A 16,461-nucleotide genomic window follows, 5' to 3' on the forward strand; every position below is an offset into this window, starting at 1 on the left:
ACAGTCCAAAATCTTTTTTGGGGCAAACTTTAGGAAGCATTTTTATCATTTTTCCATTAATTAGAGGTCTTAAAGCTGATCTCTGCCTTGTGGTGACTTGTAGATTAATACAAATGTCTGTTAAGAGCAAATGGTGTGAGTTCATGTATTCCTTTACAGAGAAAAGAACAGATAAATCGGCAGTCTCAGGTGCAATTCGATTGCAAATCAGTGTTGAAATCAAAGGTGAAGAGAAAGTTGCTCCTTATCACATTCAATATACCTGTCTGCATGAAGTAAGTTCAGCATTTCGATATCTCCCTCCCTTTCCCTGATGTTTGGTTGACTGAAAAATCATAAAAGCTGTCATTTAATTTTAATTTTGAAAGTGATGCATGTAAAGATAAATACAGTACTGAATATCTTTTGAAATAATACTTAGCAATTAACTGAGAATGAAACAATTAATTATGATTTAAAGCATAAATTGACACTAGTACATTATTTTTAATTTTTTTTGGTGAAGGTCAGGTTTAATGTTACTGATGGTATTGTCTATTGCTTATATACATATTACCAAGCTGTTTTTAATTGTATATGGCTAGTACCCTCTGAATAATGAAATTCAGTTGTAATGTGAAAAATAGGAAGCCGGTCAGCAAGACATTTTGAAGATAATATCTAATTATCCAAGTCAAAACATGACCACATTAGAGCATCTGGAGTCTGAATTTAAATCCAGCTTTAATTAATGAGAAAATAAATTGTGTGTGCGCCTGTCTGGCCCTGTCTGCCCTCGCTTTCCCTAATGAATCTCAGTTCACAGCTCATATGTGCTCATAATTTGCCATTCTCACACAGGGAAACCAAAGTGATAGGTGTGGGAAAATATAAATTTTATACCAGATACAGAACAGATTTTTGTGTTGGTGTCAAGATAGAGGAAGAGATAGGATTATTCTGCTTTAAGCCATGTTGTTCTTGATGAGTGACTGTTAGTTCTTGTCACTGTTTCTGTTGGAAGTGTCATTCTTTTTTTGAAGGAGCAATAAAATTGTTCAAGCAATTTAATTTTGAAGAAAGCTGAACCGTGTTGAAACTTTGGTTTCCCCTTGTCTCAAGTACCAAAGCATCTGGATTGAGAATTTATCACAATGCACGGAGTATGGTTGCTGTTTGTTTTGATATATTTTTGTGTATGACTTCTGTTGCATAAGGGTAGTACATTTAAGGTAATCAGACATTGTACGTTATACATTATTTGGCCTGTACTTCCTGCTATTGTTTGCATTCCAGTCATGTGCTACTGTTGCATTTTTCCTGTCATTCGGATGATATGCATCTCTGTGCTTTTTGAACATTGTTCTATAAATAGAAAAAATGTCACAGTAGAATTGGGCAACAAATCCAAACTGCTGGAGGAACTCAGCAGGTCAGGAAGCATCTATGGAGGGGAACAGAGAGTTAATGTTTCAAGCTGAGACCCTTCATCAGAACTGGAAAGGAACAAATAAGAAGGTGGGAGAGGGGAAGGAATACAAGCTGGCAGGTGAGCCAGATGAGGAGGAGCGGAGACGAAGTGAGAAGCTGGGAGGTGATAAATGGAAAAATTAAAGGGCAGGAGAAGGCAGTGGACCATGGGAGAAAGGGAGAGAAGTAGGGAACCAGAAGGAGGTGATGGGCAGGTGGAGAGAAGGGAAGGGGTATGAGGAGAGCCAGGATGAGGAATTGAAAAAGAGATAAGGGGGAGGGGTAGAAATTTCTGGAAGTTAGAGAAATCAATGTTTGTGCCATCAGATTGGAGTTAGTTAAATCAGTGTTCATTGAGTTGGGCAGTTTGTCAGCCACTTCCTGATTACCACTTAATTCCAAGCCTCAAACTTCAATATGCAACCACAATGGTTTTCTTCCACATCCTTCCCTTTTTGCTGAACCTTTAGCTCCTGGTGCATCACTTTCAACCATGAGAAGGTGCACTTAAAGCTGTAGCGGCAGAGCCAGAATGAAAAGCCTTCCTGACACACCACTACTATACCAACCCGCAGCACCCATTTTAGACTGTGTAGTAGGAGTAATAATGGCTTACATGTTTAAAGAGCTTCACCAGTACAGGAAGAAGTTTGTTGTATCTACAAGTAAGGGAGAAAGGGGAAGTAATACATAGTTGGGAATCAACACAACGTTTTCAGGCACAGTTTTCGAAAGAAATAGGCTTTTCTCATCTAAAGTCACCAACTTGAAATATTAAATGTACCTATCCATTGATGTTATTGGTCTCACTGACTGTTTTTCTGGGTGTTATGTTTTATTTTAGATTTGCAATTTGCATTTGCAATATTTAGCTTTGTTTGTGTATTTGTTTTGGCAAGGTGGAGGGAATACAAGGAGTATTTGACAGGGTTGTGCATAAGGGTTTACTGATGGTTTGATGTTAGAGTTAAGCAAAAGAGCAGCAGAGTAAGGTTTGAAAATCAGAACAAAACTTTGAAGTTATGAGTAACCTAGACCTAATAGAATTTGGAGATCGTGTGACTAATGAAAATCTGGAAGAAAGAACTTCCAATATAATATGTCAGCCACTATAGTTGGGTCAGATGATGCAAGAATAGCATTAGTTAAATTTATTCTTAATTAGATGAACAGACAGATGAAACTTCCTGCAGTATATTGCAATGATGGGTGGAGGACAGTGATATTTTAGAGCAATAAGCTACCAGGCATATTTAGTTTTAAAATAGTGACACTTTATTTCATGTTGTCTTCTGATAACATTATAATTCAGCTTGTGTAGAATGCTGTTGATTAAGTTTGAGAAAATACATACTGCCAACAGTTAGGACACTTAGTGACCTTGAGTCATTTAGGTGCATTATTCTGCCATGAATAATTGAAAAGGACCACCACTGACTGTTGGAGTTACTTTGCATCAACAATTAGGTACAAACGTAAAAAGGCACTAGCTCACAATTACATATAGTTCAATGCTAAGCCGTTTGCTGTTACTCTTTTGCAGAACCTTTTCCACTGTCTCACAGATCTTCAGAGTAGTGGTGTTGTAAAAATACCAGATGCCAAAGGAGATGAAGCATGGAAAGTTTACTTTGATGAAACTGCACAAGAAATAGTGGATGAATTTGCAATGCGTTATGGAATAGAATCCATTTACCAAGCAATGACGTAAGTTTGAAATATAATTTTTAGGAAGACTGGTGACAACCGACAGGAGAAATAAAACCTGTGTTTTTCCACTCATGGTTAAACAATGAAATAAATGGAAGAGTGTCGCAATGTAACACAGCTCAAATTATACCAGTGATTTAGCAGTCACATTTTGGCGTATATTCAAAGACATGATAGTCTGAGAACTGAGATTAACCTCAAACTTAATTTGGGGCTAGATCAGATGGGTAGGAACTGAGACAGATGGCAAACAATGTGAACTTGACAATGTTAGACCCTGCCTTTTTAAAATCCCTTGAGTTAATTTACACACGCCTACCTGCAGGCTCCAGGTAGGCGTGTGTAAATTGTACCTGACAGCAACCATGAAAAGAGTAACTTGACAGCATGGGGAAGGTTTTTGAAAAATATCCAATGTTGCTTAAAGAAGAGATCGGAGAGCCCTAATTCTTTCTGTGTGGAGCAAAGAAGCATTCCTCTTTCCTGACCCCAAGGAAGTTAAAAAAATCCCTGAATCCCTTTTGACCAAAATTCTTATACCGTCCAGATAAATTCAAAGAACACTGTTTTTTAAACCAGTAATTAAGAAAGCAGTTGGGACCTGATTGCATAGCCAGAGATTGATCTGTAAACATAAAGGAAGATCCTACTGGCTTCTGCTTGCTGCTGTGCCCATTCATTCACTAGATCATTTTAAGATTGAAAATGATAAAATGGGTTAAGGCTGTCAACAGGTAAATATTTTGGACTGTTTTAACTTCTCCTCTCTGGGCTATTAAAATTTTACAAGATTAAAATCATGCTTGTTATTCTGGCATAACTGAAATGAAAACTGAAACAAACATTATGTGGCGAATGTTATCATTTCAGTAGTTCTTGTATTCATTTAGTTTGTGTAAATTGAATTTATAGAGAGTGTTAATTAACAAGGGAAGTAAAGATGGGAACCCCACCACCTGGACATTGCACTCCAAGTCACACAGCACCCTGACTTGGAACTATATCATTGTTGCTACACCAATGACAGATCTCTTCAAACTTCCAGTATACCCACACCTCATGGACTGCAGCATTCTAAGAAGGCAAATCACCACTAGCAACTGGGGATGGGCCATTGAATGCTGGCTCTGACTGTGGAGTTCTCATCTCAAGAATGAATGAAAAACATATCTTCAAGGTGGAAATTACTAGAATCATCAAAAGTAAAAAGTAACATGGAAAAATTGCATATATTGTTAATCTCACGCAAATATATCCCCGGGAGGGGGGGGGGGGGGGAATGGTAGAGACCTTCCATTAGAATTAAATTCTGAGGAAGCGGTAATGTATTTTTTTCAGATGTGAGTTGATTTTTGTTATCTGGAATATAGCTTTATAAAAGCTTATATTTGTTTTTTAAAAATCAGATTTTACAAAATGAAGTTCTGCTGATATTTAAAAAATGAAGCAAAGAAACTCAATTTTTCTATTTCCAATTTAAACATATGCAATGTACTACTTGTGTCTAATGCCTAACTGTAAGCTTCTGCCTTTACAGGCATTTTGCTTGTTTATCTTCTAAGTACATGTGTCCAGGAGTGCCAGCTGTAATGAGTACCTTGTTAGCTAATATAAATGCATACTATGCACACACCACTGCCTCTACCAATGTATCTGCCTCTGATCGTTTCGCTGCTTCAAACTTTGGGGTAGGTTCATCCCTACATTCACCTTCAATGTTTGTGTTATTTCATTTTTGTGAATAGTTTTATGTACTGTTTTGCTTCCATTCACAATCTCACTCCCCTGTTGTACACGAACATGGTCAGTCTGGAATCTTGTTCCAAGGTGCTTTGAGAACTGGCCATTTCCAGGTCAGTGGGAGTGATACTACTTGCCTTCAGATGTTTGTTCCTCTTCTGCTTTACACGCAGAGCTTCTCTGAACCAGTCAGATGAGAACTTCCTGTGTGGATCTTCAGAGACTATTGTGTCTTATCATTTGCTGTTGATGTACAGTCCTAAAAAGTTTGTGTTTGTAACCTTAGGAATAATTTTGGTTGTATTTGTTGCATAATTTGATATTGTTGCTATAGTTGGCACAAAAAGATCCTCCCCTGCTTATGAATGTCTGACATACGTATATACCATCTATACATACAACCGTGCATTTGGCAAACTGGCTGGATGGATGTTCTGGTTGGAGCTGGGATGCAGGCATCTTATGCTGCTAGAAATGCAATTTGCAGCTGCATTTCTTGAAACACATGAAATGAGTTACAAGACCATAAGCCATAAGAGCAGAATTAGACCATTCAACCTATCATGTCTGCGCCTTCATTCCAACATGGCTGATTTATTATCCCTCTTAATCCCATTGTCCTGCCTTCTCCCCATAATCTTTGACATCCTATATATCCACTATAAATATACCCAATGACCTGGCCTCCAAAGATTCACTACCCATTGGCTAAAGAAATTCCTCCTAATCTCTGTTCTAAATGATCATTCCTCTATTTTGAGGCTTCCCCTTTGAGTCCTAGACTCCCCCACTACATCCTCTCCATATCCATTCAATTTAGGCCACCAGGCCATGATCTCAAACATGGTTCGATAGGTTTCATTGAGATATCTCCCTCATTCTTCTAAACTCCATTGAATACTGGCCCAGAGCTATCAAACGCTTGTCATATATTAACCCTTTCATTCTTGGAATCATTCTCTTGAATCTCTTTTGGAATCTCTCCAATCCCAGCACATTTTTTTTAGGTAAGGGGTTCTCACAATACTCCAAGTGTGGTCTGACCAATGCCTTATAAAGCCTCAGCATTATATCCTTGCCTTTACTATATATTCTAGTTCCCCTGAAATGAATGCTAACATTATATTTGCCTTCCTTATCACTGACTCAACATGCAAGTTAACCTTTAGGAATCTTGCATAAGGACTCCCAAATCCCTTTGCACCTCTGATATTTGAATTTTCATCCTGTTTAGAAAATATTCTACAACTTTATTCCTTCTACGAAATGCATGTCCATACACTTTCTTGCACTATATTCTGTCTGTCACTTCTTTTCCCATTCACCCAATCTGTCTACATCTTTCTGCAGACTCACTACTTCCTCAACACTACCTGCGCCTGCACCTGTCTTTGTATCACCTGCAAAACTGGCCACAAAGCCATCAATTCTGTCATTGAAATAATTGACATATAACACGAAAAGAAGTGATCCTAACACAGACCTCTGTGGAGCACGACTATTGATCGTTAACCAAACAGAAAGGCCCCCTTTATTCCCACTTTTTGCCTCCTGTCAATCGGCCAGTCTTCTATTCATGCCAGTATCTTTCCTGTAATACTGTGGGCCCTTACATTGTTAAGCAGCCTCATGTGCAGCATCTTTTCAAATACCTTCTGAAAATTCAAATAATCAGCGTCCACTGGCTCTCCTTTGTCTATCCTGCTTGCCATTTAGAGTCATAGAAAAGTACAGTACAGAATTAGGCCCTTCAGCCCATCTAGTCTGTGCTGAACCTTTGAATCTGCCTACTTCCATTGACTTGCACCAGCACTTGCACCGCCCCTATCATCCATGTACATATCCAAACTTCTCGTAATCGTTGAAATCGAGCTCGCGTGTACAACTTTCATCATCATTTTGTTCCACACTTTTAACGACCCTCTGAGTGGAGACATTTCCCCTCATGTTCCTTTTAAACTTTTCACCTTTCACCCATAATCCATGAGTTCCAGTTGTAGTCCCACCCAACCTCAGTGGAAAAAGCCTGCTTGCATTTACCCTATCTATACCCCTCATAATTTAGTGTACCTCTATCAAATCTCCTCTCAGTCTCCTACGTCCCAAGGAATAAAGTCCTAACCTGTCCAGTCTTTCCATATAACCTCTGCAACATCCTTGTAAATATCTCTGCAGTCTTTCAACCTTATTTACATCCTTCCTATAGGTAGGTGACCAACACTACAAACAGTACTCCAATTAGGCCTCATCAATGTCTTATACAACTTCAACATAACATCCCATCTCTTGTACTCAATACTTTGATATATGAAGGCCAGTGTGGCAAAAGCTTTTTTTACATCAACCCACGACACAACTTTCAATGAATCATGGAACTGTATTCCTAAATCCCACTCCTCTGTGCCCTACCATTCACTGTACGACCTACCCTGGTTGGTCCTATTGAAGTGCAACACCTCACATTTGTTTGCATTAAATTCCATCTACCATTTTTTAACCCATTGTTCTTGCTGGTCCAGATGCCACTCAAACCATGATAGGTTTCCTTGCTGTCGATTACACCCCCAATCTTGGTGTCATCAGTCAACATGCTGATCTGGTTAAACACATTATCACTCAGATCGTTGATATACATGACAAACAACAACAGACCCAGCACCAATCCCTGCGGCACTTCACTAGCGGCAGGCTTGCAGTCAGAGAGGCAACCATCTCCTACCTCTCTCTGGCTTCTTCCCCAAAGCCAATGTCTAATTCAATTTACCGCCTCATCTTGAATACCAAGCGACTGAACCTTCTTGCCCAGCCTTCCATGTAGGACCTTCTCAAAGGCCTTTCTAAAGTCCATGTAGAGAATGTCCACTGCCCTGCCTTCATCAATTTCCCTGGTAACTTCCCTGAAATACTCTATAAGATTGTTTAGACATGACCTACCACACACGAAGCCATGCTGACTATCTTTAATCAGTCCACGTCAATCCAAATACTCATATACCTGGTCCCTTAGAATACCTTCCAATAGCTTTCCCACTACTGATGTCAGGCTCACCGGCCTACAACTTCCTGGTTTATTTTTGGAACTTTTCTTAAATAGTGGTAACTCACTTGTTGCTAAGGATGTTTTAAATATCTCTGCCAGGGTGCTGGTCATTTCTGCACTTGCCTCAAAGATTTCCAACAGATCTGTCAGGCAAGATTTCCCTTAAGGAAACCATGCTGACTTTGGCTTATACATGTGTATCCAAGTACTCCGAAACCTCATCCTTAATGACAGACCCAACGTCTTCCCAACCACTGAAGTCAGGCTAACTGGCCTATAATTTCCTTTTTCCTGCCTCCCTGCCTTAAAGACTGGAAGGATATGTGCAATTTTCCAGTCCCTTGGAGTTTTTACTGAGTCTACTGATTCTTGAAAGATCATTACTAATGCCCCTTCAATCTCTTCAGCCATCTCTTTCTGAATCTTGGAGTGCAGTCTATCTGGTCCAGGTGACTTATCTACAGACCTTTAAGCTTCCCAAGCACCTTCTCCTTAGTAATAGCAACTTTCAAATTTCTGGCACACTTCTCTTGTCTTCCACAATGATGACTGACATAAAGTTCGTCTGCCATTTCTTGGTCCCCTATTACTACCCTTCCAGCATCATTTTCAAGCAGTCCGATATACGCTCTTGCCTCTCTTTTTGTTTTCATATATCTGAAAAACTTTTTGTATCCTTTTTTATATTATTAGCTAGATACCTTCATGTTTCATCTTTTTTCTCTTTATGACTTTTTTAGTTGTCTTCTGTTGGCTTTTAAACATTTCCTCTCCTCCAACTTCTCACCAATTTTTGCTATGTTATATGCATTTGACCTCCCTTGTCAGCCACATTGTCTCACCTCCCTTTGGAATACTACTTCACCTTTGGTATGTATCTATCCTGCGCCTTCTGAATTTCTCCCAGAAACTCCAACCATTGCTATTCTGCTGTTACCCCTACTACTTTGTCTTTCCAAATCTGGTTCATTACAGAGCACCCAATATAGAATTGCCTTTCCCCAGACGGGATTAACAACAAGCTGCTATAAAAAGCCATCTCATAGGCATTCTACAAATTCCATCTCTTGGGATTTCCCAATCTACCTGCATATTGAAATCCCCCATGACTATTGTAACATTGCCTTTTTTACATTCCTTTTCTATCTCCTGTTATAATTTGTTATAATTTCCTGGCTACTGTTCAGAGGCCAGTATATAACTCCCTTTTTACGCTTGCTACAAGATCATCTACCTTATTCTGTATACAGTATGCACTCAAATATAAAGCCTTCAGTTGTGTAATCATCACCCTTTTTGATTTTGCTCCCATTTTACACTTCAGCTCACTCCACCGACTACGATTTTTTTCCTTTCATCTACTAGTCCGTCCTTGTAGTTGCACAACCCACTGTATCTACTTATATACCAACGGTAGTGTAGTGTTGTGTGGTGGAGATTGTATTGACACAGCCTGGTATGGAAACACCAAAGCCCTTGACTGGAAAATCCTACAAAAATTAGTGTATGCAGCCCAGTCCATTATGGGTAAAGCCCTCCCTACGATTGAGCATATCTTCCAAAAGCATTGTCACAGGAAAGCAGCATCCATCGTCAGCAACCACTAACACCCAGGGCATGCTCCCTTCTCACTGCTGCCATTGGGAAGAAGGTGCAGGAGCCTCAGGACTCTCACCACCAGGTTCAGGAACAGTTATTACTGTTCATTAACCAGGCTCTTGAACTAAAGGGGATAACTTCATTTGCCCCATCATTGAAATGTCCCAAAACCTATGGACTCACTTTCGAGGACTGTTCATCTCATGTTCCTTAAAATTATCTATTTATTTATTATTTTTAAAAATGTTTCTTTTGTACACAGGTTGAACACCCAAGTTGGTGTGGTCTTTCACTGATTCTATTATGGTCGTTATTCTATTTGGATTTATTTAAGTATACCTGCAAGAAAATGGATCTCAGGTTCTACGTAGTGACCTATATGTACTTTACTACATTTACTTTGAACTTTGAACATCCCTGTCCTCAGCCCTATCATGCTGGTTCCCATCCTCCTGCCAACAGCTTTAGCAAACCTGCTGTAACCCATGTTGTACAGGCTATGAACTGTTCACAGGAATGTAACCCTGCTGTAACCTGGGGGGGAGCTGCATTATGTTGATAAACCAGGATATTTCACATTATGCTAGATACCTTCCATATAATTATTGAAATCTTTGGATAATAAGTATTTTGTTGCTTAGAAGGCCTGGAATGTAGTTATTGCTCAAAGCAGATGAGAAACCAATTCAAAGAAAGTAAAAAACATTCATAAGATGGCAGAACAAGGTACCACCAAGTGGCTGACTGGCAGAATGCAAGGAATGGAAATAAAAGATGCCTTTTCTGTTAGGCTGGCCGTGACTGGTAGTGTTCCATAGGGGGTCAATGTAGGGACCACTCCTTTACACATTATCTGTTAATAATCTGGATGATAGAATTGATGGCTTTGTGGTCAAGTTTGCAGATGATACAAAGATAGGTGGAAGGGTCAATGATGTTGAGGAAGCAGGAAGTCTGTAGAAGGACTTGGACAGATTGGGTAAAGAGGTGGCAGATCGAATACAGTGTAGGGAAGTGTATGGTCATGCACTTTAGTAGGAAGAATAGAGACATAGCCTATTTTCTAAATGGGCAGCAAATTCAGAGGTTGGAAGTGCAAGGAGACCTGGGAGGTCTTTGTGCAAGTTTCCCTAAAAGTTAACTGGTAGGTTGAATTTATAGTAAGGAAGGCATTGTTAATGTTCACATTCATTTCAAGAGGTCTAAAATATAAAAGCAAGGATGTAATGGCCCGGTTTTATAGGTCATGAGTCAGACCACATTTGGAGTCTTTTGAACAGTTGTGGACCTTGTATCTAAGAAAGGATATGCTGGGTTTAGAGAGGGTCCAGATGAGAATGATCCCAGAAGTGAAATTGTTAACATGAGAAGCATTTGATGGCTTTTGGCCTGTACTTGCTGGAGTTTAGAAGAATGAGGGGAAATTTTATTGAAGTGTATTGAATTTTGAAAGGCCTAGATAGAATGGGTGAGCAGAGGACACTCCCAGTGGTGGATAAAGAGTCTCTGACTAGACGGCACAGTCTTAGAATAGAACAGTGCCCCTTTAGAATAGAGAAGAGGAGGAATTTCTTTAGCCAGAGGATGGAGAAACTGTAGAATTCATTTCCACTGATAGTGTGGAGGCCAAGCCATTGGGTATTTAAAGTGGCACCGGTTGAAAGGTTCTTGATTAGCAAGGGCTTCAAAGTTTATGGGGAGAAGGCAAGAGAATAAGGTTAAGAGGGATAATAAATCAGCCATGATTGAATGACCAAGTAGATTGATATACTGCATTGCCTAAACTGTTTGTATGTCTTATGGCCTGAATATGATGAATAAAGCAATGGATTTTCAAATATAATGCTGATTAAGAGCTAGAGAATTCTTAATGTAGTCTTTTGCGAAGTCAGAGGTGTTTACTGAGAAAGTTTTACATTGAAATTTTCTTTTATCTTAATAAATTAGAAAGAGAGATTTGTGAAACTGCTTGATCAACTGCACAATTCGCTTCGTATTGACCTTTCCATGTATAGGGTGAGTGTAAAATGTCTTAACTACCTATTTACTGTAATACTGTAAACTAATACCTAACGCTTTCTAAATAGTTCTATTTCTTGGTTTGAACTCTAGATTGTGCCAAAGTCTCAGTGAGCAACATGACATAATTTTTGCTGTATACTGTCACCTCCTATGTACTTATTAATCATACTATCAATATTGAACAGACGATGCATCTTTCAATTAATTGTAAAAGTCGAGGCAAGATTCTATTATAGTTTAGCTGACATTTTTGAACTACTCGAGTTCTCCCATTATTGAATGTGATGCCCCTCAAACCCTTTGGCGACTTACTTGTGCTTCAATGCTTAGTATATGTTACTCTCCCTCCCCTATGCAAATTAATCGATACCTACATTTCACAATATCATGTTCAAAAAATTTACTTACCATGCAGTTATTTTCTTCTAGTTGACAGGAGGTGGATTAAATGCCAATATATTGTTAAATGTAAAATAAGACTTAAAAAGACATTATTAACATCTTCATCATTAACAGTTTTGGAAAATAGGTAAAGTTACATATAGTTAACCTACTTTTCTCAATTACTGAGAAACACGGTGAGTTGTGATAGGTCAAAATTCAAAACTACCACAGTAAAACTCTGGCATTCTGGGACCCTGGATATACGGACATACTGGACTAGGGATTTTCTAGACAGCCGGATATTATTCCTATTAATACCTTAACACGCCTTATTTAACACGTTGGATGTTACCCAATAATATAGTAGATCTTCCAGTGAACCAAGTGAGCTCCAAGCGAATGCAGGTAATTAAGATCCATTGTGTCTAAGGGGAGTGTGGGAAGTGGAGCTCCTTAAGTTTACAGGGAAAATGGGAAATATTGTCCTGGTGAGTTTAAAAGGAGCATGGGAAACAGAATTTCATTAATTTTAAAGGATTGTTGGGAAACAGAATCTAATTAGTGCATGTTAGGTGAAGTTAGTTTATTCTGGAGAACTTAAAGGGTGCGTGGGAAATAAACACTTGTGTATATAATAGGAGCACTAAACTCTTTTGAATTTAAAGGACACATTAGAAACAAAACCTGGTAAAATGGAGATTTCCAAACACCCTGTGTTATCAGAGTTTTTCTGTATTTGTGAAAGGAAAGCCAGCTTTTAATATTTTGGATAAATTGACAATTGTTGAAAATGTATTTTGATGGTTAGGATTTCATTCTGTTGAAAATTGCACAAATATATTTATTAATAAATATTCAAAACTATTCTGAGTTACTGCCATATATATCCTATGTGAGTGAACAGCCATTTGGTTCTTTTTTTTGCATACTGAAATTGCTTTGCCGTTGTCTAGGCCTGTCAGCTTGAAGTTATGATACCAGAATAATTCACTCTGTCTGGAGACTTCCCAGCTCCATTCACTGCAGTTTCTAGTTTAGAGGAAGTTCAATTTGTCAGGAAAAACATATTTCAAGCTCTGAGCAGGAACCCCAACCTACCCTATTGGTAATGAGTAGTCCTGTTGTTGCAATGTGTGCTAGCATCTGAAGAAACAGTTGGGTACTTAAAGGGACACAAGAGCCTCCCTGGTGAAAAGGCAGAAGTTGTTGAAATGAACATTAGGAGCTGTTGTAGCTTTTACTGTCATTACCAACGTTTGTTGCCAGGTTTCTCCAAGCAGTCTGGGAAAGCAATAGGAAGAAGGGCAAGCAAGAAAAAATGGGCCAAGAACTGACACACGTCTCCTCATCTGAACTCGGAGCAAATACAAATTACTGTAGTAGTCACAGTTTTTTTTTGGTACACATTTTTAAAAAAGTCAAAAAGCAGCTAGGAAGCTTTAAACATTTTGTGTCAGTACCCTATTGTATTTCATCTCAAACTAATTATTAGGCAATCCAGACTGATTTACTTTCTATTCTATATTTAATCCTAGAGAATACTTAATGCTGACATGATATGTCTATTCAATGAATGCTTACAGAAGATGAAATCTTGTTCAAATGCTAAAAAGTTGTAGAATGAGTTATACTGCAGCTTACCTGCTAAAATACTCAAAGTTGTGTTAAATTACTTAAAAATGTAATAATCATTTAAATAAGTGAAAAGTTATATTCATGTTTTATCTCCATCTGATATTGATGGAAAATGGTGAATCAAAGAATTTAAAATATTGTTTTATTTGATAGAATAATTTTCCTGCAAGTAGCCCTGAACGGTTGCAAGATCTGAAGTCCACAGTTGATCTGCTGACTAGTATAACCTTCTTCAGAATGAAGGTAATTGTTTTACTGCCTTTCGTAGCAATGAACAAAGTGCTGCTACTTCAAGTAGAGAATTAAGGGAATGAGAGTCACATTCTGTGTGCTTGTAAACCATTTTTTGCTCCTCTTTTAGGCTTCACCTGCAGTTTTTGTCACCTATCAATCTGCCTCTCACTCCCCAAACTTCTGACCTAAAATAAGAATATTAAAATGGTCTCATTGGTTACATCCTTTGTGGCTTTTCTTCTTCATGTTGCTGCCGAGCTTGTGTTGTGTAGCCTGTCTGTTTACTGTATTACAACCATCAAAATTCTTCTTCAGACAGGCAGAGTGTTCCTTGAATCCTCTGTTCACTGTGGCTTCCTTCCTCATCCATGGTGCTTGCACTTATGTGCCAGCTTGGCTCCTCATATTCCTGGCTAATTGCTCATATTCCTGGCTAATGTCAGAACAGTCTGCCACTGCTCTAGCATCTGAGATTTCAGATGCAGCATTATTCCAGGCTGCTGTTGATCTTAGCTAATTTTCCCACCTTGTTCTCTGATGCTAACTGTACATGTTACTGTCTTGCTTCTCACTTTCACTTTCATGACTGCTCCTTTGTTTTCTGTAGTCATGGATGCCAAATCAAGCTAGCACACTTACCTATTTTAATTAAACTTACTAGAAAATATTCAGAGAAAGACTTCCTGGGATGTTTAGCATTGATGCCTACAGCCCAGCTGAGTTTTAAAGATGCACTCTACCACAACTTAAAAATCAAGCTGAAGTCGATCCTGTAATTTTAGTATTGAGTATTAATTTGTTTCAACAATGATTCCTTTATCTCCCTTTATGCTGCCACTTTCCATCCTCTACTTTCACTTTTTAAAATTTATTTCCCTTCCTCCTTTCTTATCTTTGTACATTATAGTCCACCTGCACTTCACTTTCTCTACAGCTGTTACAGTTGATTCTGCATATTGTTGTTATTTTACCTTGTGCTACCTTTGATGTACTGTGTAATGAATTGATGTGTATGACAAGCTTTTCATTGTACCTCAGTATATGTGACAAAGATAAATCAATTCCGTCTCCAGTGACTCTTTCACCTTTTGCTCCCATTCGTCTCTCACCCCTCTTTCCCTTCACTCTTCTTCTGTTGACTCATCTTCCCTTTTCACTCCTTTCCCCTTTTCCCCTCCATCTTTCTCTTTCCTCTTACCCACTTCTCATTTCCACTTTATCTCTAACTGCTCTCTTTATCTCAAATTTTTCTCATTCTTCTCTCCTCACTAATATCTCTTTTCATCTAACTCACCATGAACCATTTACAATACACTGTTTTACTTAGATTAGCAGCCCAGTGGTCGAGGAATTGCACTGTTCCACCTTAAGCTTTTCACCGAATTGGCATGACATTTATTCCTTCATCTTCTATGAAAGAGAAATGCACCTTGTCAAACTGAGGGCAACTGGAGAATGAGGTAGGGGGTTGTGGAAAGGGAAAACACATAGTTAGAGTCAGGGATTAGTGATTCAGTCACTTGATGGTGATGATGTATGGAGTTGGTTTGGACTGGCCATTAGAGGATCTGGGCATGAATGGATGCAGTAAGTCAGCCATTGAAGGAGTGGCAGTGTGTTTATGATGGGTGAAGATTCAGAGGAGCAGGAGCAATTGGTGGAGCAGAGGTTAGGAATGATCAAGGGGTTCCATGTTGGAGGTCATTGGGATTTCCTTAGTGGGGCATAAAATTAAGGTGTTGTCCTTTTAATTAAGAGAGAAGGGTTCTGAAGGCATGTTTGCTAAACATATTCAAAATAGTGATTGATGAACCTTTAGATATTAAGGAAATTGAGGGATACAGGTTTAAAACAGTAAAGTCAAGTTGGGGTAATAGATCACCCATAATTTTATTGATCAGCAGGTAGTCACACTGGAACAAGTAGTGACCTAACACATCCACTTGGTAAATTATTATGCTTCTGTCTGTGGCCTCTGTCGGTCAGAGTTGACAATGGATATTGTGTCCTTGCTGTCCAGATGCACAAGCCTGGGTAGTATGATATGGACAGCAAGCTGTTGTCCATGTAACAACCTCACCCTCTCCATGCATCTGATGAAACCAAAGGAATGGCAGAGGCTGATAACAGCTTGGTTCCACAAGCGTGGCGGGAGTTGCATTGAACTCAATATAGAACTGCCTTAGAGACTCCAGCTCAGGATTATTCCCTGTGGGTTTATTCCTGAAGCCTTCCCCATGAGTGGTATAGCCACAAGGCAGCAGAGGTTTGAGATCAGAGTTTTCCTTCTCGTAGATGAGATGAGCAGCCAACCATGACTGATGAGCTCCATCTGCCTGAAGCGACTGGTTTTAAGGTGCCAGTAACCTGCCTTTGCCCCTTCTCCTGTCAGTAGAAATGGTTCTCCCAGTCTTAGTAGCCAAGCCACATGTGTGGGCCAGGAGCTGGACGTGGTCAGAGGCTATTTCCGGCACACACCGTTGGGAGCATTTAATAGGTAGTGGGAGCTTGTCCCCATTACCACCCCCGGCTATAACAACCTTATACCCATGATAATGGTGTCGTTTCAACAAAAAATATGACGGCACACTGAGAGGAGGCGGCTTCTCTGGCTCCCAATAATGATGCTAATTTTAAATTCGTAGATA

At 39.1% G+C, this 16,461-nt stretch overlaps 1 protein-coding gene across 5 annotated transcripts in view; it reads left to right on the forward strand.

The window, feature by feature from the left end:
• Positions 1-16,461, forward strand: part of LOC140737748 (protein unc-13 homolog B-like) — a 464,929-nt gene that overhangs the window by 363,671 nt on the left and 84,797 nt on the right. For all 5 annotated transcript variants that reach the window (XM_073064362.1, XM_073064363.1, XM_073064365.1 and 2 more), the window contains 5 exons: positions 160-275; positions 2,993-3,156; positions 4,697-4,847; positions 11,486-11,554; positions 13,733-13,822. In XM_073064362.1, coding sequence (XP_072920463.1) covers positions 160-275; positions 2,993-3,156; positions 4,697-4,847; positions 11,486-11,554; positions 13,733-13,822 — 590 coding nt within the window. The remainder of the gene's footprint in view (positions 1-159; positions 276-2,992; positions 3,157-4,696; positions 4,848-11,485; positions 11,555-13,732; positions 13,823-16,461) is intronic.

This window comes from Hemitrygon akajei, chromosome 13 (assembly GCF_048418815.1).
Source record: "Hemitrygon akajei chromosome 13, sHemAka1.3, whole genome shotgun sequence".
Lineage (NCBI taxonomy): Eukaryota > Metazoa > Chordata > Chondrichthyes > Myliobatiformes > Dasyatidae > Hemitrygon > Hemitrygon akajei.